A 27,486-nucleotide genomic window follows, 5' to 3' on the forward strand; every position below is an offset into this window, starting at 1 on the left:
GGAGGCTGGGCTGCATTCACATACTGTTGTGACTGGAAGGCTATGGCAGGGATCAGGGGTGTCCAACAGCTTTTTCCCCCGGGCCTGATTGGAAAGAAAAACTCTTTCATGGGCCGGACGAAATATTAAAATTAAATCATGTTAAATAACAGAAGTTCCTGACGCATGTGCGATGTCATTTTAGTATGTGAAGAAAAGTACGAGCAGGAATATAAAAAAAAAAAGGTCAACAGGCAGGCGGTGCTGTGCGTCACATGTCAGCATAAACAGAGTGACAGAGTGGAATGGCAGATGAGTTTCAGTGAGTGTGGGGTCTTTCGTTCTTCAAATAGTGTAAATTTATAACAAACAAATGCAAAAATTGTAAATGTTTACAATGAAATTTTTTTAAAACATGAAGAAGTATCATGAATCCATTCCACGAATTATTGGAAGTTAAGTAGCTAATTTTGAAAAATTAATCGCGGGCTGGATAAACCCATTACACAGGCTGTATGTTGGCCACCCCTGGCAGGGATTATAGGGGGAATGTTACCAAACTTGTGGAACACAGAGAATACCAAGCCTCCCTGGGATTTGGAGATGTCCAAGTCTAAAAAATGCAATTTTTTCCCCAATTTCTTTCTCCCAGATGATAGAGGAGTATACATTCGCAAGGAAATGCTCTAACACTAGAAAAGAGTCCTCTGTATCCTGCCATGACAAAAGAATATCATCCATCTACCTCAAATACACCAATGGGTAAGTTGTGAGGGAAAATCTAAAGAGCCTGTATTCCACATGTCTCATGACCAATTCTGCTAAAATAGCAGACAGAGGCAAACTCATTGGGTCCCCCTGCTTTTGTAGGTATACTTTCCCATTGAAGCAAAAGTAATTGTGTTCAGTGATAAAAAGTAAGGCTTCACAAATCTCCAAAACCTGCTGTGCAGAGAAGCCGTCCTTAATAAGTAAGTATGGTATGCATGACCACCTCAAATTGAGGTACAAAGGGATATAGTGCAACAACATCCATTTTGTAGAAGTTGTACGTATTAGGGACAAACCAACAAGTGTAGTGGACCAACAACTGCTGTAGCTGCGATAGATGAAGGACTCTTGCCAAGCAGCTTAGCAAGAGCCTTTTTGAGGCAGTAGGTGGGGTGGGACCTCTTGTTAACTAGTGGCTTCAATGGCCAGCCTACTTTGTGTGTTTTGGCCTCAAAGAAAACTCTTAGGCAGGCAATGTTGGAAGGGAGGTCCAAGCATCCCAAAAGAACTGCAGTTACACCCAGAAGATTTACAATTTTCTTTGTTTTCTTTAGTACGGCTGGAGTTGGGTCCTCCCATAAGACCGTGGCATGCAACTGGTTGAGAAAGTCTGTGGTTCTGCATAGAAAATTCTCTTCCCTGCACAAGATGAACTTATCTTTGTCCAAAATTAGGAGTCTTTGTTGACTACATAACATGAAATAATTAAAAATTTTGAAAAAAAAAAAAAAAATTGACTTATATTCATAGAAATCAAAAAGCTTTTGGTTCAGTTATCTCAGTCATTTTATTATAGAAACTAAGCAATGAATTTAAAATTAATAGCCCATACATCAAATGGTTCAATAATTACTTATTATTTTGCAATTATCAAATTTGGTTAGGTGACTTCAGTTTTCATAAATTTTTCCCACTAACAGGCATTCAACAAAAGAGTCAATCCTCAGTAATATTTTTTATTGTATATATAAATAGTTCTTTAAATCTAAATATTACAACAATTTAATCACATCCTCCTTTTTTTACACTCACTGTTCTTACAGTTCATATTTGCAATAAGTCTTGTATATGTCAACCACAATATAGATCATACCTTTTACAGCATTCTCTCTTCCATAGGATTGGTACCTCTGTTTGCTCATTGAAGATTTTTTATTCCTTGATGTAATTAAATTTACAGTTATTTGCAAAAGAATTTTACACAACTGATAATTCATTCTCGATGTAATTTTAAATTTTTACTGGATTTTAATAAACTCTTCAAACCTCTCTGGTGTTGAGATAAAGATGTGTAGTGCTTTACTGGATTTTATTTTCAGACTTGTTTTTGTGATCTTATCATGTTTCTTTTTACTTGTGTGTCTTTAAACAACTTTATATATATTTTATTTATCTTGTTTGCTTTTTATTGTAATTTTTTCTTGTTTTGCTTTATTTTGGGTTTGTTATTTCTTGTTTTTTCAGGGAGTGACCACATTGCGACTTATGAATTGCCAATGTAATCATGTGATAGAGAATATCATATTTTAATGCAGTAGAACCTTGATTTACCTACAGAAATGTGGATCAATACTATGTTAGATAATGAAAAACTTTAATGAAATGAACAGATATGACCATTTTGAAATAAAAATTATGAACATGAATAGGGTTTTGTGGAAAATTGCAGGAACTAATATTCTTGCTAATTGTGGGTGTAGGTGAATTACCACGTGGGAAAGAGACACCAAGGCGCAATTTAACAATAAGTTTATATATACAACATAGAGGTAATGATAGAAATATAGATATATGTTTAAGTTCACAAAATACAATTTCACGCGCACCTAAAGCTCTCACCGTTACAATATTGTAGTCACAGATGGTTCAACATGCCATAATCCAATTCGTCCTGAGAACAAAGAAACCACGGTAGAGAAGAATATTTCACAATATATGATAACGTTTCTCTATAAATATTCAGTGACACACAACACTTGGTGGGCACTAAAACATATATGGAACACACACATTTGTCCAAGACATAGAAATTGTCAATGGATCACAATTCCGATTTGTACTTTACACACCTGTAAAACTGTCCTTGTAAAAAGAATGCTGCACTAGTCCATATGATTCACCAGTTTCACGAAGAGAGAAAGAAAACTCTCCTGTAGTCAGTTGGCATTGCCTTAAATACCCCTTTTGGTGTACAGAACAGGTTGCCAACCATTTTACCCCACTGCAGAAAATAGCCAATATTTATATTTTTTTTATAATATATATATACATATATATATATTATATGACAGACGGCTGCAACAACACAGTTTCCATCTTTAGAAACAGGCTTTCTGGCCGATGACTAAGGAGAAGGTAAATGAGAAGAACAGAATAAAAAATTTGATCAATAATTTAATGAACCAGTAATCACATCCAATCTGGTAATCAAATTAAACATTTGGAAAATTTTAATTAATAATATAAAATGAAAATCAACAAAATGTTGTGTCAAATAAACAAAATCTATTGAAAAATTTATGTAATGTGTTACTACAAAATATATTAAAATGAATGAATGAAGGCAAGACAAATTATACATTTTAAATGACTGCATTCATTAAATTTAGGGAAACCAGAATGTTTTATTCTTGAATAAATAGAGAAAAATGTAATGTGTGTTAATAAACTAAACTTGTAAGTGATGTGTAATCATTCGAGGAATTTCTCAAATATTTATTGCTTTTTTAAGAGTTTAGGACATTAAATTTTTATTGATGTGTATTTATATTCAGAAAAAACAAATGGACAAGCATTAAATAAATGTGAGTAATTTTACCTGACAACTGGAAGACAGAATGTAATGTGTCCAAAAAGATCTGGAAAAAAATGATTGAATTAGAGTAACAATGCAAAAGACTAACTTTCTCAAAAGCAAAAACAGCTTCTGTTCACTAACTATGGAAGAGCATTGTTAAAAATTCCTGTAAACTTATGTTACTCATAGCAGCTTACTGGCAATACATATGCTCAGTGGCAAGCTAATGGGATTTGATGATGATGAGTTAATTATAAAACATAATTTGTTTGAGTTTGAACAATAAAATCATCAATAATTTAAAGATAGAACTTATATAATGACAATAAATCTTAACAATTTTATTGATTTTGGAGACTTATAAAAAAAAAAAATTATTATATAAATGTTATAATTGTATATATTTTAATAATAATATAGTTTTATGTTTCTCTTTTAGGCTCTGCCATATGTTTGCCTTCTTATTGCTATGCTATTCTTTATCTATGCTATTATTGGAATGCAGGTGAGTGCTTATCAACTTTTGTGAAATATTAATTTTGGCAAAACCATATGTTATTTTACAATAATTAAATAATAATCCTTTTAGAATATTTTCAAGTGTTGACTATAGGTTAGTATTATTTATTATAAGTAAAAGAAAAATACAAAGATTGGAAACTGTTCTTAAAAATATGCATATTATAATTTGTGTATTTGAGATTAATAGTTTGTTATTTAGATTTATTAAAATGAAGATCTTAAAATTTCATAGAATTATTCTTTTCTATACATTTGTTTAAATATTGGATGTTGTTCTAGAAATGAAACATGGTTTGTTTACTTTTATAAGTAAACTTTAAAATGATTAAAAGTAAATAAATATATTTGAATATAATTACCATAAATGATAATGGTAAAAATAAGCTGAATATTAAGTTTTAACAAAGACTTTTGGCAAACTTTTTTACTTCTGTTTTTTATTGACTCAGAAGACATTTTTGTTTAATTCAATGTAAGTAAATAAAATGCAAAGGATAATTTACAGATTTATAACATAGATCAGTATGAAAATGTTTTAACAAAATTTAAATTACATACATAAATGATATATCATTTATATGATAGTTATATTTATACAATTACCTTTTACAAAAAAAATTTATGTTAAAACTACTAATATGTACATTAAGAATTCAAATTTAATCTAACAACATTTAACATCAATAATAAAATTTCAAATAAACCAAAGAGGTCAATTGCAATAACTTTTAGAGTAAACAAAATTTTTTTTGTATTTAAAATAACTTATATATAAAATAACTTTATATTTATGATATGTGATGATTTTGTTTAAAAAGATTACAGTGTTGATATATTAACATACTATATATCTATTAATAACTATATCTAATATTTATAATCTATAAATATTTCATTTTTATTAGTTAATGTGTTCTTATTTTGAATTCATATCAATTTAAATAACTTTTACATATTTCATATATTATTTAAATCTTTTATTTACTTTATTTTTGTTGTTAAACTGACAGTTTTTACTTTCACAAGAATGGAATTAAAATACTCTCCAGTTCTATTAATATACAATAGGAGACTAATATATAAATTATTAACAATTGTTAAAATCTCTCAGTAAAATTACATAGCATTCTCTAATAGATTTTTCACTAATAATAGAGATTCCATAGAGAACAGTATAAAAATATAAAGTTTAGAGAATACCACTAAAAAGAAAAATTAATACAACAGTTGTGTTACGTAAGAGCAACAAAATGCATTTAAATATAGAATTATAGAACATAAGAGGAATATAAAAATTGCTAAGAAAGCTGCTATGTTATCAGAATTAGTATTGGAGAATGTTTTATACCAGATTTGAAGCACATAATATATTTTTTATCCTTTGTAATAAACAAAAAACTGTTTTAACAATTTAGAACAGTTTCAACAGTTTTGTATAAGAACTGATTAAAAGTTGTTAGTAGTTAGAAGAATTCATTAAGACTGTTAGAACAGCATTAATCAATTCTTATACTATTCTTATATTATCACTACTTATACTATAATTATTGTCATTTATATAAAAGGCCATCGTTACTTCTATCTAATATACAGAACTTTGCCTTAGCATAATATTTTGCTTGAAAAAAATTTTTCAAAAATTTTTGAATTTTCAAATATTCAAAAATTTAAATTTGAAAGAGATCGTTCAAAAATAAATTTTACTTCCACATTTTAAATATGAATTGATGGAAGTTTGATATCTGATGCTGTAGTGTCTTCATGGTAATCATTTTACATTCAATTTACATGATACAGTTCTTTATCTTAAAATATCTAGTGAGATGTTTTAAATAAAGAAACACCTCTAAAAAATTATATATTGGTTTAATGTGGAAATTTAATTCAGAAAGCTTTACAAGAATATTGTTTAATGAAAATTTAATAGCTGTTTAATAATATACAGAATGGTCTTGTTTTTTTGCAAAGGTTGCACATCAGCAGGTATCACAAAATGAAATTCTGTGTACATTTGTGCTTCACCTCAAGTACTTTCAGATGATTGCTTATACAGGTATACCTCGAGTTATGTCATTTTTGATTATGTGTTGTTTGTCAAAAAAGTATATGGAAAAATAAAAATCAAGTTTAAGTCATTTTATTCGACTTTACATCCGTCTGCCACAAATATTGAAGTCATAATATCACTAGAAAAGCATTAAAAGCACATAAAATCATATTAAAATATGTACATTTACAGTAAATGTAAATACAGTAGAGCATTGATTATCCGACTCGATTGGGGTTGGTCGGATTACTGAAAAAAACGGATAACCGAAAAGTATAGATAAATACATTATTAGTATAGTATATTAGTATAGCCCATGTAATTAGTATATTAGTATATCACTATTTAACTACTTGGCGTTGAATTTTCATTGATGTTAAGCCTAACAAAATTTTTTTAAAAATAATAATCGTCGCTATTGTATCGTTAAAAATTATTTATTTATTTTGCACAAAATAAATACAAAAATAAAGCAAAAAATAGAAAATTAAGCCTGGTTTAAATATTGGCCCCCCTTTTAAGGTCGAGCCAGTGTTGCCAGCTAAAACATGCAAACATTTCACAAAAATAATAATAAAGTAGCCACGTCATAGCCAAATATTGTAGCGCTACGTCACTAGCAGACATTTCAATTTGCGGACTAGAACGCGGTTGGTTAACCGATGTGACAGTTGATCAGGAGTCAGATAATCGATGCTCTACTGTATAATTATCATAAATCCTAGAGAAAAAAACATGAAAACATCTGTGTTTCTGTGTTGTCATCTTATTTAGCGGTCTTTAAGTGCTTGTTATTGGTGCTTTCCATGGTAGTTCCAATATCTACCCATTTTGCGTCATTGTCAGCGCCACTCAATATTGGTAAATTTAACATAAATTAGTTTATTTTCTACTATCACAAAATAATTTTCAATAACTATATTTGTTATTTAACCTTAAAAAATCATCTTATTTTATAATGTATTAGAAAAACCACATTCACAAATAAAGAGTCCACGACGTACTGCAAACATCACCAAATTGTAAACATGTACAAGTATGTACTGTATGTACAGTACATGTATTCATAAATTTAGATTACTTTTTTTCTGTACTATATTAAAAACTAAAATTTATTTGTTTGTAAGCTTAAAATAGATTCTTATTAACCAAATATTATTAAAAATGCATCTATAAATAAAATACCGAACTGGGAATGGTAATTTGTGGTTTAGCCTAGTGACAAGTAAATTCGACTTATGTTGCCTCTCCTGGAACCAATTAGTGATGTAAGATGAGGCATACCTGTACATTTACAATTAATAGAAAAATATTATAAAATTTAGTATATATAATAAAAACATTTTAATAATAATAATAATAATAATAATAATAATAACAACTCTCCCATGGTCACCACCTGGTCGTGGTGGGAGAGCCCAGTAATTTTACTGATCCATAGGGCAATGCAGGCTGGAGCATAAGCTCCTGGTAGGGACACCCATGCCAGTAAGGTCTATGGGGAGAAATGAAGCTAAGAGTGACCACACCCACATTCTGTGGAGATATTTATTATGGTAATAACTAGATCAAAGTGTGATACCGGCTCGGACGTCGCCCGGGTTAACAAGGTCCGCGTTCGTGGGTTAGGCAGAGGCTCACGTTCGAAAAATAGGCCACAGTCTCCCTTGGTTACCGGTGGCGAAAGCAGCACCGGCCCAAGCATGGCTACTGCAATGCCCTCAACAGATGTGAGGAACAAACCCAGCCTTGGTGTTTCTGTGGCAATGCATCCACAGACCACAAAGACTGGAAAACCACGCCAACGGATGAAATGGACAGTAGAAATGAATAAGTTTATCATCCGTAGTTACTACACCATCACAAAACTCGAAACAAACATGACAGCATACAGACAACAACTACACCATAGATTCACACAACAGTATCCTCACCTCACCGTCACCGAACAAAGGGTTGTTGATCAAAAAAGAACAATTATACACAACAACCTTATTCCACAAACAACACTTGAACTTATCAAACAACAGGTTGCTGATCAAATACATCAACAGACAGAAACATCTAACATTAATGAAGATCATGTAACCTGTCAGGATAATCCAGCAACAAGCATTGATAATAACACACATACAACAATTACCACTAATGATACTACAGACATTTCCTCATCCATCACTGATAACATAGACATGGATTTAGTTAATACACTCTCACATATATTTCAGGAAACACTCACTAAATATACAGGCACAGATCCCACACAACGACCACGAATACCAAAAATCAACACGTCAAAGGAAGTAGGAAAAACACTAAATTACGTAAACACTCACTTACTACCACACTACATTCATTCAATTTCTACACTCGCAGACATTCATACATTAGTTTATGCTGGAGCAGTCACAGTAGTGACACACCATGGGCTGAAAGTACAATTACAGACAAACACACAGAAAACAAAATTCTATCACAAGCCTGCCTGGCAGAGAAGAATAGAAATACAAATAAATGACATTAGACAGCAATTAGGCAAGCTGACACAATACACTAAAAACAACATAACACCCAAATTAAGGAAACAGCTCAAAAACATTTTCAAGAAAATAAAAACACACACAAAACATGAACATCACAACACACGCATTACAGAATACATTGATACACTAAAACAAAAACTTGCTGCCAAAGCACGTAGACTCAAACGATACAAAACATGTACACTACGAAAACAACAAAATAAATTATTTACAAACAATGAAAAACTCTTTTACAGACAAATCAATAACAAAGCAAACACTGATACACAGCACAGTGGCACACCAACAGAAGAAGAACTCACAACATATTGGTCTTCTCTTTGGTCCAGTGCTGTCACGCACAATGCTGATGCAGGCTGGATCGAGGAGGAGAACAGAAACTTGCACAACATACCAACTATGCCCTGTGTTGAAATAAACATACATGATTTCCAATACACTGTTAACAGAACACACAACTGGAAGACACCTGGTGTAGACAACATTCACAATTTCTGGTACAAAAAGTTCACATCACTGCACCAGGAACTAGCTAAACATCTAACACACATCATCATCAATCCACAAGACATGCCAAATTTTCTTACTCAGGGCATCACCTACATGAAACCTAAAAACAACAATACCACAGACCCCACACAATACAGACCAATTACATGTCTTCCAACACTCTACAAATTATTGACATCCTGTATTGCAAACAAAATATACAAACATGTTGAAGAACACGACATTCTAACAGAACAACAAAAAGGTTGTCGTAGAAACCACAGGGGATGCAAAGAACAGTTACTCATAGATTCAGTCATTCTACGGCAAGCACACAGACAACACAGAAACATACACATGGCATATATAGACTACAGAAAAGCATTCGACAGTGTTCCACACAGTTGGCTGCTACATATCCTACACATGTACAAAATACATCCATCACTCATTGCATTCTTTCAAAACACTATGCAGCACTGGAGAACAACACTACATCTCAGGGTTAGTAACACTTCCATACAAACAAACCAAATTTTTATTAGGCGAGGAATTTTTCAAGGAGATTCCTTGAGTCCTCTCTGGTTCTGCTTAGCCCTGAACCCATTATCCAACATGTTAAACAACACGCAATATGGTTACAATATTAGACACAAAAAAACAACACAGTTTACACTGTCACATCTCATGTACATGGATGACATAAAACTTTATGCATCCACACAAAAACAACTTCATCAACTCCTACAAATCACACATTCATACACCAAGGACATACAAATGGAATTTGGCCTAGATAAATGCAAAACAGTTCACATAGAAAAAGGAATCCTGAAGAAAGAAGATTTTGCACTTGGAAATGGAGACATTATTGAATCCATGGAAGAGGGCGAGTTCTACAAGTATTTAGGATTCCAACAGGCCAAACTAACAGAACATACACAAATAAAGCAAAGATTAATTAAAGAATACCAAAGTAGGTTAAATGCTATTCTCAGAACACAATTAAATGCAAAACACACAGTTAAAGCAATAAACACATATGTCATCCCAGTACTCACATATTCTTTTGGAGTTATACATTGGACTCACACAGATCTTGAGCAACTCCAAAGGAAAACAAGAACAACACTTACTAAGCATAAACAACATCATCCTAAATCCGCCACAGAAAGATTAACCCTTCCACGTAAAGATGGCGGACGTGGCCTGATTGACATAGTTAACCTTCACTACAAACAAATACAGTCACTGCGAGAGTTTTTCTACAAAAAACAAGAAACATCACAATTACATAAAGCAGTAACTCTAGCAGACTCGAATAACACACCATTAAACTTACACTCACATCATATGGACACAACACAACATATAAAAAGCATAGACACCATTAAGCAATCGTGGGCTCGAAAGGCACTCCATGGCAGGCATCCTTACGATCTGGCCCAGGATTTTGTTGACAAAACTGCGTCAAACAGCTGGTTAGCTCGGGGATGCCTCTTTGGGGAGACGGAAGGATTCATGATTGCCATACAGGATCAGGTCATAAATACTAAAAACTACAGAAAACACATACTCAAAGATGCAACACTCACAAATGACACATGCAGAAAATGTCACATCATGCCAGAAACTATACAACACATCACCTCTGGTTGCAAGCTCTTGGCACAAACAGATTATTTACACAGACATAATCAAGTAGCAAATATAATACACCAAGAGCTTGCAAGGAAACACAAATTAGTAGACATCCAAGAACCATATTACAAATACATTCCACAGACAGTATTGGAAAACAACACGCACAAAATGTACTACGACAGAGCCATAATCACAGATAAAACAATTTACCACAACAGACCAGACATCACACTCATTGACAAACACAATAAAATCACATACATTATAGACATATCCATTCCAAACACTCACAATATACAAAACGCATGCACTGAAAAAATTAGCAAGTACACAGAACTCGCCCAGGAAATAAGGCATCTGTGGAGGATGGATAGGGTGCTTATTGTACCTGTTGTTCTCTCCTCTACAGGTGTCATACCACACACACTACACAAAAGCCTGGGCACATTAGAATTGAATAGAAACACATATATCACTCTACAGAAGGCCACTATATTGAATACATGTCATATTGTGAGAAAATTCCTGAATACAGACACACACACTGATACACTTCTTTAATTTCTGTTTTGGTTACTATGCCTTGACTTTGGTTCGGCATAGTACTTAGCCACCGGTGTTAACCGAGTATATCTAGCTTAACCCAACATAATAATAACTCTCCCAGGGTCACCACCTGGTCGTGGTGGGAGAGCCCAGTAATTTTACTGATCCATAGGGCAATGCAGGCTGGAGCATAAGCTCCTGGTAGGGACACCCATGCCAGTAAGGTCTATGGGGAGAAATGAAGCTAAGAGTGACCACGCCCACATTCTGTGGAGATATTCATCATGGTAATAACTAGATCAAAGTGTGATACCGGCTCGGACGTCGCCCGGGTTAACAAGGTCCGCGTTCGTGGGTTAGGCAGAGGCTCACGTTCGAAAAATAGGTCACAGTCTCCCTTGGTTACCGGTGGCGAAAGCAGCACCGGCCCAAGCATGGCTACTGCAATGCCCTCAACAGATGTGAGGAACCAACCCAGCCTTGGTGTTTCTGTGGCAATGCATCCACAGACCACAAAGGCCGGAAAACCACGCCAACGGATGAAATGGACAGTAGAAATGAACGAGTTTATCATCCGTACTTATTACACCATCACAAAACTCGAAACAAACATGACAGCATACAGACAACAACTACACCATAGATTCACGCAACAGTATCCTCATCTCACTGTCACCGAACAAAGGGTTGTTGATCAAAAAAGAACAATTATACACAACAACCTTATTCCACAAACAACACTTGAACTTATCAAACAACAGGTTGCTGATCAAATACATCAACAGACAGAAACATCTAACATTAATGAAGATCATGTAACCTGTCAGGATAATCCAGCAACAAGCATTGATAATAACACACATACAACAATTACCACTAATGATACTACAGACACTTCCTCATCCATCACTGATAACATAGACTTGGATTTAGTTAATACGCTCTCACTTATATTTCAGGAAACACTCACTAAATATACAGGTACAGATCCCACACAACGACCACGAATACCAAAAATCAACACGTCAAAGAAAGTAGGAAAAACACTAAATTATGTAAACACTCACTTACTACCACACTACATTCATTCAATTTCTACACTCGCAGACATTCATACATTAGTTTATGCTGGGGCAGTCACAGTAGTGACACACCATGGACTGAAAGTACAATCACAGACAAATACACAGAAAACACAATTCTATCACAAGCCTGCCTGGCAGAGAAGAATAGAAACACAAATAAATGACATTAGACAGCAATTAGGCAGGCTAACACAATACACTAAAAACAACATAACACCCAAATTAAGGAAACAGCTCAAAAACATTTTCAAGAAAATAAAAACACACACAAAACATGAACATCACAACACACGCATTACAGAATACATTGATACACTAAAACAAAAACTTGCTGCCAAAGCACGTAGACTCAAACGATACAAAACATGTACACTACGAAAACAACAAAATAAATTATTTACAAACAATGAAAAACTCTTTTACAGACAAATTAATAACAAAGCAAACACTGATACACAGCACAGTGGCACACCAACAGAAGAAGAACTCACAACATATTGGTCTTCTCTTTGGTCCAGTGCTGTCACGCACAATGCTGAAGCAGGATGGATCGAGGAGGAGAACAAAAACTTACACAACATACCAACTATGCCCTGTGTTGAAATAAACATACATGATTTCCAATACACTGTTAACAGAACACACAACTGGAAGACACCTGGTGTAGACAACATTCACAATTTCTGGTACAAAAAGTTCACATCACTGCACCAGGAACTAGCTAAACATCTAACACACATCATCATCAATCCACAAGACATGCCAAATTTTCTTACTCAGGGCATCACCTACATGAAACCTAAAAACAACAATACCACAGACCCCACACAATACAGACCAATTACATGTCTTCCAACACTCTACAAATTATTGACATCCTGTATTGCAAACAAAATATACAAACATGTTGAAGAACACGACATTCTAACAGAACAACAAAAAGGTTGTCGTAGAAACCACAGGGGATGCAAAGAACAGTTACTCATAGATTCAGTCATTCTACGGCAAGCACACAGACAACACAGAAACATACACATGGCATATATAGACTACAGAAAAGCATTCGACAGTGTTCCACACAGTTGGCTGCTACATATCCTACACATGTACAAAATACATCCATCACTCATTGCATTCTTTCAAAACACTATGCAGCACTGGAGAACAACACTACATCTCAGGGTTAGTAACACTTCCATACAAACAAACCAAATTTTTATTAGGCGAGGAATTTTTCAAGGAGATTCCTTGAGTCCTCTCTGGTTCTGCTTAGCCCTGAACCCATTATCCAACATGTTAAACAACACGCAATATGGTTACAATATTAGACACAAAAAAACAACACAGTTTACACTGTCACATCTCATGTACATGGATGACATAAAACTTTATGCATCCACACAAAAACAACTTCATCAACTCCTACAAATCACACATTCATACACCAAGGACATACAAATGGAATTTGGCCTAGATAAATGCAAAACAGTTCACATAGAAAAAGGAATCCTGAAGAAAGAAGATTTTGCACTTGGAAATGGAGACATTATTGAATCCATGGAAGAGGGCGAGTTCTACAAGTATTTAGGATTCCAACAGGCCAAACTAACAGAACATACACAAATAAAGCAAAGATTAATTAAAGAATACCAAAGTAGGTTAAATGCTATTCTCAGAACACAATTAAATGCAAAACACACAGTTAAAGCAATAAACACATATGTCATCCCAGTACTCACATATTCTTTTGGAGTTATACATTGGACTCACACAGATCTTGAGCAACTCCAAAGGAAAACAAGAACAACACTTACTAAGCATAAACAACATCATCCTAAATCCGCCACAGAAAGATTAACCCTTCCACGTAAAGATGGCGGACGTGGCCTGATTGACATAGTTAACCTTCACTACAAACAAATACAGTCACTGCGAGAGTTTTTCTACAAAAAACAAGAAACATCACAATTACATAAAGCAGTAACTCTAGCAGACTCGAATAACACACCATTAAACTTACACTCACATCATATGGACACAACACAACATATAAAAAGCATAGACACCATTAAGCAATCGTGGGCTCGAAAGGCACTCCATGGCAGGCATCCTTACGATCTGGCCCAGGATTTTGTTGACAAAACTGCGTCAAACAGCTGGTTAGCTCGGGGATGCCTCTTTGGGGAGACGGAAGGATTCATGATTGCCATACAGGATCAGGTCATAAATACTAAAAACTACAGAAAACACATACTCAAAGATGCAACACTCACAAATGACACATGCAGAAAATGTCACATCATGCCAGAAACTATACAACACATCACCTCTGGTTGCAAGCACTTGGCACAAACAGATTATTTACACAGACATAATCAAGTAGCAAATATAATACACCAAGAGCTTGCAAGGAAACACAAATTAGTAGACATCCACGAACCATATTACAAATACATTCCACAGACAGTATTGGAAAACAACACGCACAAAATGTACTACGACAGAGCCATAATCACAGATAAAACAATTTACCACAACAGACCAGACATCACACTCATTGACAAACACAATAAAATCACATACATTATAGACATATCCATTCCAAACACTCACAATATACAAAACGCATGCACTGAAAAAATTAGCAAGTACACAGAACTCGCCCAGGAAATAAGGCATCTGTGGAGGATGGATAGGGTGCTTATTGTACCTGTTGTTCTCTCCTCTACAGGTGTCATACCACACACACTACACAAAAGCCTGGGCACATTAGAATTGAATAGAAACACATATATCACTCTACAGAAGGCCACTATATTGAATACATGTCATATTGTGAGAAAATTCCTGAATACAGACACACACACTGATACACTTCTTTAATTTCTGTTTTGGTTACTATGCCTTGACTTTGGTTCGGCATAGTACTTAGCCACCGGTGTTAACCGAGTATATCTAGCTTAACCCAACATAATAATAATAATAATAACTCTCCCGTGGTCACCACCTGGTCGTGGTGGGAGAGCCCAGTAATTTTACTGCTCCATAGGGCAATACAGGCTGGAGCATAAGCTCCTGGTAGGGACACCCATGCCAGTAAGGTCTATGGGGAGAAATGAAGCTAAGAGTGACCACACCCACATTCTGTGGAGATATTTATTATGGTGATAACTAGATCAAAGTGTGATACCGGCTCGGACGTCGCCCGGGTTAACAAGGTCCGCGTTCGTGGGTTAGGCAGAGGCTCACGTTCGAAAAATAGGCCACAGTCTCCCCTGGTTACTGGTGGCGAAAGCAGCACCGGCCCAAGCATGGCTACTGCAATGCCCTCAACAGATGTGAGGAACCAACCCAGCCTTGGTGTTTCTGTGGCAATGCATCCACAGACCACAAAGGCTGGAAAACCACGCCAACGGATGAAATGGACAGTAGAAATGAACGAGTTTATCATCCGTACTTATTACACAGTCACAAAACTCGAAACAAACATGACAGCATACAGACAACAACTACACCATAGATTCACACAACAGTATCCTCATCTCACTGTCACCGAACAAAGGGTTGTTGATCAAAAAAGAACAATTATACACAACAACCTTATTCCACAAACAACACTTGAACTTATCAAACAACAGGTTGCTGATCAAATACATCAACAGACAGAAACATCTAACATTAATGAAGATCATGTAACCTGTCAGGATAATCCAGCAACAAGCATTGATAATAACACACATACAACAATTACCACCAATGATACTACAGACACTTCCTCATCCATCACTGATAACATAGACATGGATTTAGTTAATACGCTCTCACTTATATTTCAGGAAACACTCACTAAATATACAGGCACAGATCCCACACAACGACCACAAATACCAAAAATCAACACGTCAAAAGAAGTAGGAAAAACACTAAATTACGTAAACACTCACTTAATACCACACTACATTCATTCAATTTCTACACTCGCAGACATTCATACATTAGTTTATGCTGGGGCAGTCACAGTAGTGACACACCATGGACTGAAAGTACAATCACAGACAAACACACAGAAAACAAAATTCTATCACAAGCCTGCCTGGCAGAGAAGAATAGAAATACAAATAAATGACATTAGACAGCAATTAGGCAGGCTGACACAATACACTAAAAACAACATAACACCCAAATTAAGGAAACAGCTCAAAAACATTTTCAAGAAAATAAAAACGCACACAAAACATGAACATCACAACACACACATTACAGAATACATTGATACACTAAAACAAAAACTTGCTGCCAAAGCACGTAGACTCAAACGATACAAAACATGTACACTACGAAAACAACAAAATAAATTATTTACAAACAATGAAAAACTCTTTTACAGACAAATTAATAACAAAGCAAACACTGATACACAGCACAGTGGCACACCAACAGAAGAAGAACTCACAACATATTGGTCTTCTCTTTGGTCCAGTGCTGTCACGCACAATGCTGATGCAGGCTGGATCGAGGAGGAGAACAGAAACTTGCACAACATACCAACTATGCCCTGTGTTGAAATAAACATACATGATTTCCAATACACTGTTAACAGAACACACAACTGGAAGACACCTGGTGTAGACAACATTCACAATTTCTGGTACAAAAAGTTTACATCACTGCACCAGGAACTAGCTAAACATCTAACACACATCATCATCAATCCACAAGACATGCCAAATTTTCTTACTCAGGGCATCACCTACATGAAACCTAAAAACAACAATACCACAGACCCCACACAATACAGACCAATTACATGTCTTCCAACACTCTACAAATTATTGACATCCTGTATTGCAAACAAAATATACAAACATGTTGAAGAACACGACATTCTAACAGAACAACAAAAAGGTTGTCGTAGAAACCACAGGGGATGCAAAGAACAGTTACTCATAGATTCAGTCATTCTACGGCAAGCACACAGACAACACAGAAACATACACATGGCATATATAGACTACAGAAAAGCATTCGACAGTGTTCCACACAGTTGGCTGCTACATATTCTACACATGTACAAAATACATCCATCACTCATTACATTCTTTCCAAAACACTATGCAGCACTGGAGAACAACACTACATCTCAGGGTTCATAACACTTCCATACAAACAAACCAAATTTTTATTAGGCGAGGAATTTTTCAAGGAGATTCCTTGAGTCCTCTCTGGTTCTGCCTAGCCTTGAATCCATTATCCAACATGTTAAACAACACACAATATGGCTACAATATCAGGCATGAAAAAACAACACAGTTTACACTGTCACATCTCATGTACATGGATGACATAAAACTTTATGCATCCACACAAAAACAACTTCATCAACTCCTACAAATCACACATTCATACACCAAGGACATACAAATGGAATTTGGCCTAGATAAATGCAAAACAGTTCACATAGAAAAAGGAATCCTGAAGAAAGAAGATTTTGCACTTGGAAATGGAGACATTATTGAATCCATGGAAGAGGGCGAGTTCTACAAGTATTTAGGATTCCAACAGGCCAAACTAACAGAACATACACAAATAAAGCAAAGATTAATTAAAGTACACCAAAGTAGGTTAAATGCTATTCTCAGAACACAATTAAATGCAAAACACACAGTTAAAGCAATAAACACATATGTCATCCCAGTACTCACATATTCTTTTGGAGTTATACATTGGACTCACACTGATCTTGAGCAACTCCAAAGGAAAACAAGAACAACACTTACTAAGCATAAACAACATCATCCTAAATCTGCCACAGAAAGATTAACCCTTCCACGTAAAGATGGCGGACGTGGCCTGATTGACATAGTTAACCCCTTTCTGTTTGCAATCGAACTCAGTTCGATCGGTTTACATAGCGTTACAAAGAAAATGGTGTTTTAGACCCTCGGAGAAAAAAAATCGGCGAAAAAAAAATGTTTTTTTGGACTTTCGGATGTATTTTCAGTCCCCAAATTTTTTGAAAAATTTTTTCCCGCGCGAAAAAATTTTATTGCGATTTTAATTAACCCTTAATGACGGGCAATTAACGCTTAATTGTTTTTTTATGGGATTTTTTTATAGAACTTTATTTATCCTTCTAAACTTCTAGCGCACCGATTTTACTTCGGTAAAGTTATTTAAAGCTATTTTCTGATGTAAAAAACAACATCCAATAGTTTTTTAATTTTTTTAATTAATAGATTTTTTTATAATTACGTGTAATTAAGTCGGGGGGGTCGGAAATTTCAATAAAAATCGTAATTAAAAAAAAAAGTTTTGAAATATCCAGCCATCTAGTATTCACCCTACTTTTTACCCTTCTCCTCCCGAGAGTTTCATGAGAATGTCCCGCGAAACACGACACCAGCTGTTCTCAAGGTCATCCAGCTGTGTAAACAATGACTCATCAGTGTCAAGTTTCGCGCTAAGGCGAGAAAAAGGAAATTGTACTTTGAAGTGTTTTCTTCAAAATTAACACATTTCTTTCGTTTTTTTTTTAGTTTTGACTATTTTTAATTATGATTTTATTATTAATTATGATTTTTTTTAAAATTCGCGCGGACGGGAAGGGGTTAACCTTCACTACAAACAAATACAGTCACTGCGAGAGTTTTTCTACAAAAAACAAGAAACATCACAATTACATAAAGCAGTAACTCTAGCAGACTCAAATAACACACCATTAAACTTACACCCACATCATATGGACACAACACAACATATAAAAAGCATAGACACCATTAAGCAATCGTGGGCTCGAAAGGCACTCCATGGCAGGCATCCTTACGATCTGGCCCAGGATTTTGTTGACAAAACTGCGTCAAACAGCTGGTTAGCTCAGGGATGCCTCTTTGGGGAGACGGAAGGATTCATGATTGCCATACAGGATCAGGTCATAAATACTAAAAACTACAGAAAACACATACTCAAAGATGCAACACTCACAAATGACACATGCAGAAAATGTCACATCATGCCAGAAACTATACAACACATCATTTCTGGTTGCAAGCTCTTGGCACAGACAGATTATTTACACAGACATAATCAAGTAGCAAATATAATACACCAAGAGCTTGCGAAGAAACACAAATTAGTAGACATCCATGAACCATACTACAAATACATTCCACAGACAGTATTGGAAAACAACACGCACAAAATGTACTACGACAGAGCCATAATCACAGATAAAACAATTTACCACAACAGACCAGACATCACACTCATTGATAAACACAATAAAATCACATACATTATAGACATATCCATTCCAAACACTCACAATATACAAAACGCATGCACTGAAAAAATTAGCAAGTACACAGAACTCGCCCAGGAAATAAGGCATCTGTGGAGGATGGATAGGGTGCTTATTGTACCTGTAGTTCTCTCCTCTACAGGTGTCATACCACACACACTACACAAAAGCCTGGGCACATTAGAATTGAATAGAAACACATACATCACTCTACAGAAGGCCACTATATTGAATACATGTCATATTGTGAGAAAATTCCTGAATACAGACACACACACTGATACACGTCTTTAATTTCTGTTTTGGTTACTATGCCTTGACTTTGGTTCGGCATAGTACACAGCCACCGGTGTTAACCGAGTATATTTCACTTAACCTAACATAATAATAATAATAATAATCAGTACATGTAATAATGATAATTAATAATTATCCCTATGCATCCAAGAGTTAACCTAATCCTTTATCATCTATGAGAACACAAATCTACATATATCAATCCTGTGTGAAACAAGACCCTACTGTATATAAAGATGGAATTGGAAGCTCCATAGATCTGGTCAACATTTAGCATCAATTTATCATCAAACATTGCAATTGCAATTAATTATTAACAATTAATGTTAATTGTTAATAAAAGATTTTGGACATTTCTTTATTGTCAAAAGTTTATACAAGTATTTTACTATTTTTTAACTGTATCAGTTTCAAAATTGAGTAACTTTTGGTATTAGAACGTAAGCTTTTTTGTTTGTTTATTGACGAAGTCTGTCACTAAGTTCTTATATGGGTGTTTGCCATAATTGCTAAATTATATAAATATATTTTTTCTTTCCCTGGAATATAAACTCTCAGATCTTTGTCTTCTTTGTGTATATTTTTCCGTGTTGTCAGTAACCTGGGCTTTTTACTGACTCTCTATGATGGAAAACTCATTGAATGGAATGAATAAAGGTTGGCAGGACTACTTAGGAAGCCAGTATAGTTCTAGATGTGAGAGATTGAGACTCTGTAAAGTTGTAGAGAAGATTGGAAATAGAGTTTGAAAATTTTGCTGAAAACAGTTTTAGAAGAGAATTTCTATCATGTGAAAATATTTACTCACAGAAAAATCCCATTTTCCTGCCCTCTAACAGTTTAATAAAAAAAACATTAGTTATATGCTGGAAAGTGTGATTTTCCTTCCAATTCTTAGTTAAAATACTGATGGAAAGTGTGAGGAAAGTATGATTTTTCTGTATTATATGTTAATTCCAGCTTACAAATTAAATACGTATTTACTCATCTAAAAATTTTGACTCTAAAGTATAAAAGTATGAAAACCTTGCCTATTGAGTTTGGAAGAATGAGAATATTGTAAGTAAAATTTTTTAGTATTCTTTGACTAGTTGACAGCACAACATTAATTTTGAATAATTTCCAATATTAAAAGCTTTTGGTGAAGTCTTTACTATTGACAGAAAAGACTCAATGTTGCCAACCTATTTATTTTTAACACTGTTTTTTTCATTTGCTCTTTCTCTCTTCTAACTAACAACTGGCTTAATTTTAGTATATGAGAATGTAGTTTGAGTCATAGCTTGAGTATTATTGTGTTAGTTCGAGATCATGTGTTTTTGTTTTCGTTGATTGATTGTTTTACAGCAACACTAAATATCTTTGTATATGATTTTGATTATCAGGAATTTGCAAGTGTATTGGTCATAGCAGACAGATTTATTATTTGTAAAAATCTCCTAGAGATGGCATTTTTGGTGGTTACCAATTTTGTTTCAGCTATTTTCATGTGTGTTTGTCTTGTAAATAAAATTTGTTATCTTTGTACCACATGTAGTTTGTCTACTTTCCAATTTCTTACAAAATCCAAGTTTGAGCGGTTTTTGTTATTTTTTTATTCTGTTGATTGTTGTCTCACAAGCCTTCAAATGCTTAAACAGGTGGAAGCCATAGTGTTTCAAAGTTGGAACTTAACAACAATTAATTTGACACTTTCTTACTTCTTCCAGCAATACTTTAATAAAAAAAGAAAATATTTTTGGCTTAGTTTATGAGCATGCTTTAGGTTCTACACATTTAAATCAAATGGTATACTGGGTGTTCCAAAATTGGAATGTTCTGACCTTTAAACTAAATTTTAAAAAAAAATGTTTTTTAAAAAATCAAATAATTAAATGCTTCAAATTAAAATATAACATAAACAAATAAATAAATAAAAATAATTAGATATGAGAATATATAAAGTTTTACAAACAATATTCAAAATAAAATACAAATCAAAATATTAAAACAGAAACAATAATTATGATTGCCAGGCAAATGACAAGGTCTTGCTTTCTTTATTGTTGATGCAATTCCCTTTTGTTTTAGTGCAAAAGATCTCTAATGTCTCTAAAGATCTTAATTTGTACTTATGAAACTCCTTTTGTATAATTTTTGCATTGTCCCAACAGTGTTATGGTATAGGTGGTGAAAAATTTTTTTACCAAAATTATTTCAACAGTAGACACATTTGAGCAATGAAATTAAGTTCTGAATTATCATGAAGCAGCATGACCTTGGAATTCTGTGTACCTTGTCATTTGTTTTCAATAGTTGTCATAAATTTTTCAAGGTCTTACAATATTCATTCATAAGTATTGTTGCTCCATGTTTTAGGAATTCATTCAACAAAACATGCAATGTTACCTGAAGCAGGCCTTGTTTTTAATTTTTTGTTCATTTTCTGACATGATTATGAATGTCTGATAAACTGCAAATATGTCTGGCATTTCTTATCCTCTGGACAATAATGTGCCGGCAAAACTGAACTCATGCCACCTTCAAAGACCATATGCATGATCAGAACAGTCATTTGTTGGTTTAAGAAACTGATGGCGGACTTTTTTGATGTAGGGATAAAAAGCGTTTATATTGGAACAATATAATTATAATATAAAAAGTACCTAATTTTGTAAGTGATTATGTTGAAAAATAAATAAATACTTATGTAAGCTTTGAACAAGAAAGGACTATCTAAAATGTTTTCTTTGTGTCCTTTGTGCTGAATTTGAACTTACTTTTCAAGTGCTTCTTGTACAGTAATTATTTTTACATATATTATTAGAAAATCAATAATTTTTGTTTGGTTTGTGTGTTTATTAAGTTCTCATAATATTTTTATTTTAACATAATATACAGAGAAATATTTAATGAATTTATTAAATATGTGAAATAATGTGTATATTTAATTATTTTCTTGAAAGACACATATTTAAATAAATTTCTATATGTATAAATATGGTATAAATATACCATTTATCTTTCATGCACTATTTTATTACTACTATGCGTCAATCAGTTTTAAATTAATCAATTAAATTTAAACGGTTGTAGATATTATTTTATTTGAGATTTTTAAAATTATCTTGATTTATTTAATATTTGCGAGATTCAGTATATGTTATGTAACATCCCGAAGGTGTGTAATGATGGAAAAATTAACCTTTGAATAAACAGGGATAGAATAGTGATAGTAGTTAGCATAAAACGGTTTCATTCCTTGAATAAACATCATTCTATTGATGCTACATTATCATACTGTTAGAAGTGTGTTATGAATAGAAGAAAAACTTTGAATGTAAGCACTAGATGTGGGGTTGCCAGGAACTTGGGGATAAAATTGAGGACAAAATGAGTTCTTCCTGAAAAAACTTTGATGCTTCAGTTTCAGGATATGCAATATGTAGATATTTTTACTCTGTTAGTGACAGAAACACAATTAAAATGTGGAAAAAGAAAAAGATACTTTATAGTAGGAATAGATTTTTAGAAAAAGTCCTCGTGTTGCTAGATGGGAGTCAGAAAAAATCTGAGACAATCCTGGAAAACTGGGACATCTGGCACTTTACCTTTCTGGATCCTTTGAAATGAAAAAATTTTCATGCAAAACTGTCTGTAAAAGAATTAAGTTACTTTTATTTAATTTCATTGTAGGTTGCAAAATCCTCCAAATATTCTGGAAATGAAAGTAGATTTTTTTCTAAACAGAAATGGTATCAATCTCCAGTTCCTACATCACAGTATAAAAACTGTAAATAATAAACTACATTGAAGCCTACAATTAGGCCTATTTTCCAGCTTTTTCCCTCTCCAGTTTTTCTCGGTTTGATTTCTTTGGGATGGTTTATCCCTGAAAAGCCTTTTTACTATAGACCCAACATGCAGACAAATGCAAATACAGCAATACCTAAATTCATATTGTGTAGCTGAATTTGATGAAAGATGTCCTTTTACTATTACTCTACCTTTTACCTTTTACTATTACTACTACCTTTTACTATTTGTTAAGTGTAAAGACTATGCAGTTCATAATTAAATTTGGCTTTTTATAGTGAAAAAAAACTGGGCCAAACTGCATTAAACACAAGACATTTTGTAACAAAATCTTAGAATGGAAAATAAGAGAGTTGTGCCATGAATATGTTTATAGCACACATACCTGTTATTTACAACTTGCTTGGAGGCTTTGATTGTCTCCAGTAGGATTTCAATCATTGTTATATGGGTGAGAGACAAGTGCTCTATCTCTACACTGTTGGACTTGAGACAATCTCCTGTAGTCTGAGCTAACTTGATGTAACTCATTTTGTTATCCATGATAACCAAATACAAGCACAGTTGTACCTGTGAGTATTCAAGGATTAGTTTTCCCATCAAAGCACATCTTAGTATGTTGTGCAATATATCAATATAACAGATCATGTATATGTATGTTGTACTTGTACGCAGTGGTGATATTTGAAATAGTTAACAAAGGGTTCGCTAGCAGAAAATTTTTCCCTGACAATCACCGACAAACGAAATGGAAATTTTGGCTAGAAATAAATACAATACCTTTTCTTGCGATATATCTAATAATCAGTGGCGTATTTGGAACGTAACGAGCCCTGGGCGAAGACCAGGTAATTATTACTGCAACCAGTATATTACTGCTGTCGACCTTTTTTTTTTTTTATTTTAGGCAGAGAAATTTTTCACCCCGAATGGCACTGCTGGTAATAGACAGATGTCATCATCTCTCAAAATACAATATCCTTTTTATTTCGCTGTCCATAGCCTGACATGTGTTCCACAGCCATCTTGTATTATCTCGCGTGCGTGAGATTGAGGGATCTCTCTTATGACTGGATCTAGTTTCGAGAACTCTCTTGAATTGATCGCGATTAAACCTCGTTTCAGTCGAGAGAGATCGCACCAAGACATAGTCCCCGACCTTGCTCACAATCTACATTGAAATGCTTGGTGCGAACGGAGTATAAGGCTCTAGTTTAGTAGTATTACAGAGTATAATACGTATATTTTAATATATTTTTTAAAAGAAACAAAACTACTGAGAAATGTTATGTGTGTTTAACAAGGTTCGGAAAACTGAAAATTTTAACAACGGGTTCGGCCGAACCTGTGTGAACCCGCTGAATATCACCACTGTTTGTACGCATATATACTTGTATACTGTATATAGTTTATAATTGGCCTTGATTTCTTTTCTGTATTTATTTTGATAGTCATCCTTTTTTTATAAATATATACAGTTTGTAAATTTTCACTATTTTTAATTAAATCACTTATTTAAGAAATTATTTAAATGCAAATGAGCAGTTCAATCATAAAATTTAAATGTTCTCATATAATCATTTACAGATTTATATTTGTAAGTCTATTTAAAACTTTTAAATGAAATAATTTAGAATTAAAGGATTATTATTAACATTGTTTGATATATTAAAAATAAATTTTTAAAATGAGGTAATTTTTAAATTCAATAATTTATATAGTAAATAATTATGTTAGAAATAATGAAATTAGTGGAAAGAAATTTATGCAGAATATATAAGCTTATATTTGAAATTGTTATGCCTAAATTATTCCCAAGAAATATCAAGTAATTTAGACGGACAAAAAAATAAAACCTTCACAATTTAGTAAAGTCTGTGCATTATTTATATGATATTACTTATTGATGAAAACATAGGACGTTGAATAAAACATGCTATTTAGCTTTAATTTTAAAAATTTTATTGATAAAAAAAATGTTACATTCCATTAAAGTTATATTTTTACTCATATTATTAAATAGAATTTTAAAAAGCTAATAATTTTTATAATTAAATTTTATAGAACAAATAGTATATCTATATTCAGTTTATTATTGATATTATATTTTGTTTTGATATATATGTATATAAAACATACCTTATGAACACTTAAAGCCATTTAACTGATTACACAATAATTAAAGTTTACAGGTTATAAAGAGATTATTTCACTAGAGGACAAAAGATTGATAACAACATATATTGATATATGTGGAGAAAAAACAGTTGTATATTTATGATTTTTTTTTTAAATTTAAGATTATATAATTCTTCAAAATATGTATACCAAAAAATCTGAATGACACTAATAAATAAATGTGGATTTATTTTTAGCTAATATGGAATATAATAAAAAACCTATTGAAAAATACATTAAAAAAAACATTTAGTAATTGCTATTTAGTATGTAGTTAGTGAAAAAAAATTCAAAACTAAATTGAAAAAGCATGAATATGATATGGATTTTATAAATTTTAATTAAGATTTTATAAGATTAGTATGTCACTGTTTCCATTGATAGTTTATAGAAATAGAAATTTATGAAAATAATACATTAATGGCTAGTTTCATCAACCTTTATAAAAATACTAGTTAATATACCATTAAAAGAATTAACATTTTATTTCAAAGTTTTGTTTCACCAACATTCTTAACCCATGATCTGTAGTCTATTTCTATTACCTATTCTAAAACATTATGATGTTTTGACTGCTTATATATTGATATAAATTTTTTAACTTGGTTCAAGAAGCTATTTTTAACAGGTTTCTGCTGTTGTATGGAAGATGTCATTGACTCCTTAATAGTTTTGTCATAGTTCTTTGACATTTTGTCTTACACGACTATTTGAACATGTTTCAATTTTGGTTTAGCTAGGACTGTACAAGAAAGAACTTCAAAGTATACATATTAGAGAAGAGTGTTTATATTGATACAATTCAAAAAGATAAAAGTACAATTGAAAATATATGGACTGATTGTGCTACAATTTAATGAAAAGAAAAACATGGGAAAAATTATGTGTATTTGAGTTAAAATCAAATGTATTACTAAAAACTGGTGAAGCAGTCACAATTCAAAAGTTCAGAATTGCTCTATCTGAATGGTAAATAGTTTTTCTCATCCTATGTTTTCAACATGCTCACTAAACAACAGCTCTGCATCATATACCATCTTTATTTCAACTTATTGAGTTGTAAGATACTTTAAAGCATCCAAAATCATATCTTTAAAATGCTGGTCAGATTAATGCATCAGTTAAATTTTAATGAAGATTGGTAAAATTAGTTTGAGTGTGAATCTATTATCTGTTTTACCCTTAATCCCTTAACACTATTTATTTTGACAATGTAAAATAGAAATAAATTTTGGTTTATCCTATGGAATAACCTATTAGTCTTTTCACTAAAAGCAATAACATACATAGAGGAATTTTATTTGCATAATAAAATTTATCATGAACAAATTTTGATATTAAATCCTCATTTATAACCACTACTATACTTCAATATATTTTGGTCACATTTCTATTCTTTATCAATTTCTAGTGCCAAGATACAAATTCAGTTTAATTACTAATACTATGAATTGATAAGCTGAAAACTATAGTACATGATTAGCCATAAAACAAGA

The 27,486-nt window shown here is 33.1% G+C and overlaps 1 protein-coding gene across 16 annotated transcripts in view; it reads left to right on the forward strand.

The window, feature by feature from the left end:
- The window catches only part of LOC136978245 (voltage-dependent calcium channel type A subunit alpha-1-like), a 637,477-nt gene that overhangs the window by 373,189 nt on the left and 236,802 nt on the right, over positions 1-27,486 (forward strand). For all 16 annotated transcript variants that reach the window (XM_067273927.1, XM_067273930.1, XM_067273917.1 and 13 more), the window contains one exon: positions 3,987-4,052. In XM_067273927.1, the coding sequence (XP_067130028.1) occupies positions 3,987-4,052 (66 nt within the window). The remainder of the gene's footprint in view (positions 1-3,986; positions 4,053-27,486) is intronic.

This window comes from Centruroides vittatus, unplaced genomic scaffold (genome assembly GCF_030686945.1).
Source record: "Centruroides vittatus isolate TY-2023 unplaced genomic scaffold, ASM3068694v2 contig_5, whole genome shotgun sequence".
In the NCBI taxonomy this organism is placed as follows: Eukaryota; Metazoa; Arthropoda; class Arachnida; order Scorpiones; family Buthidae; genus Centruroides; species Centruroides vittatus.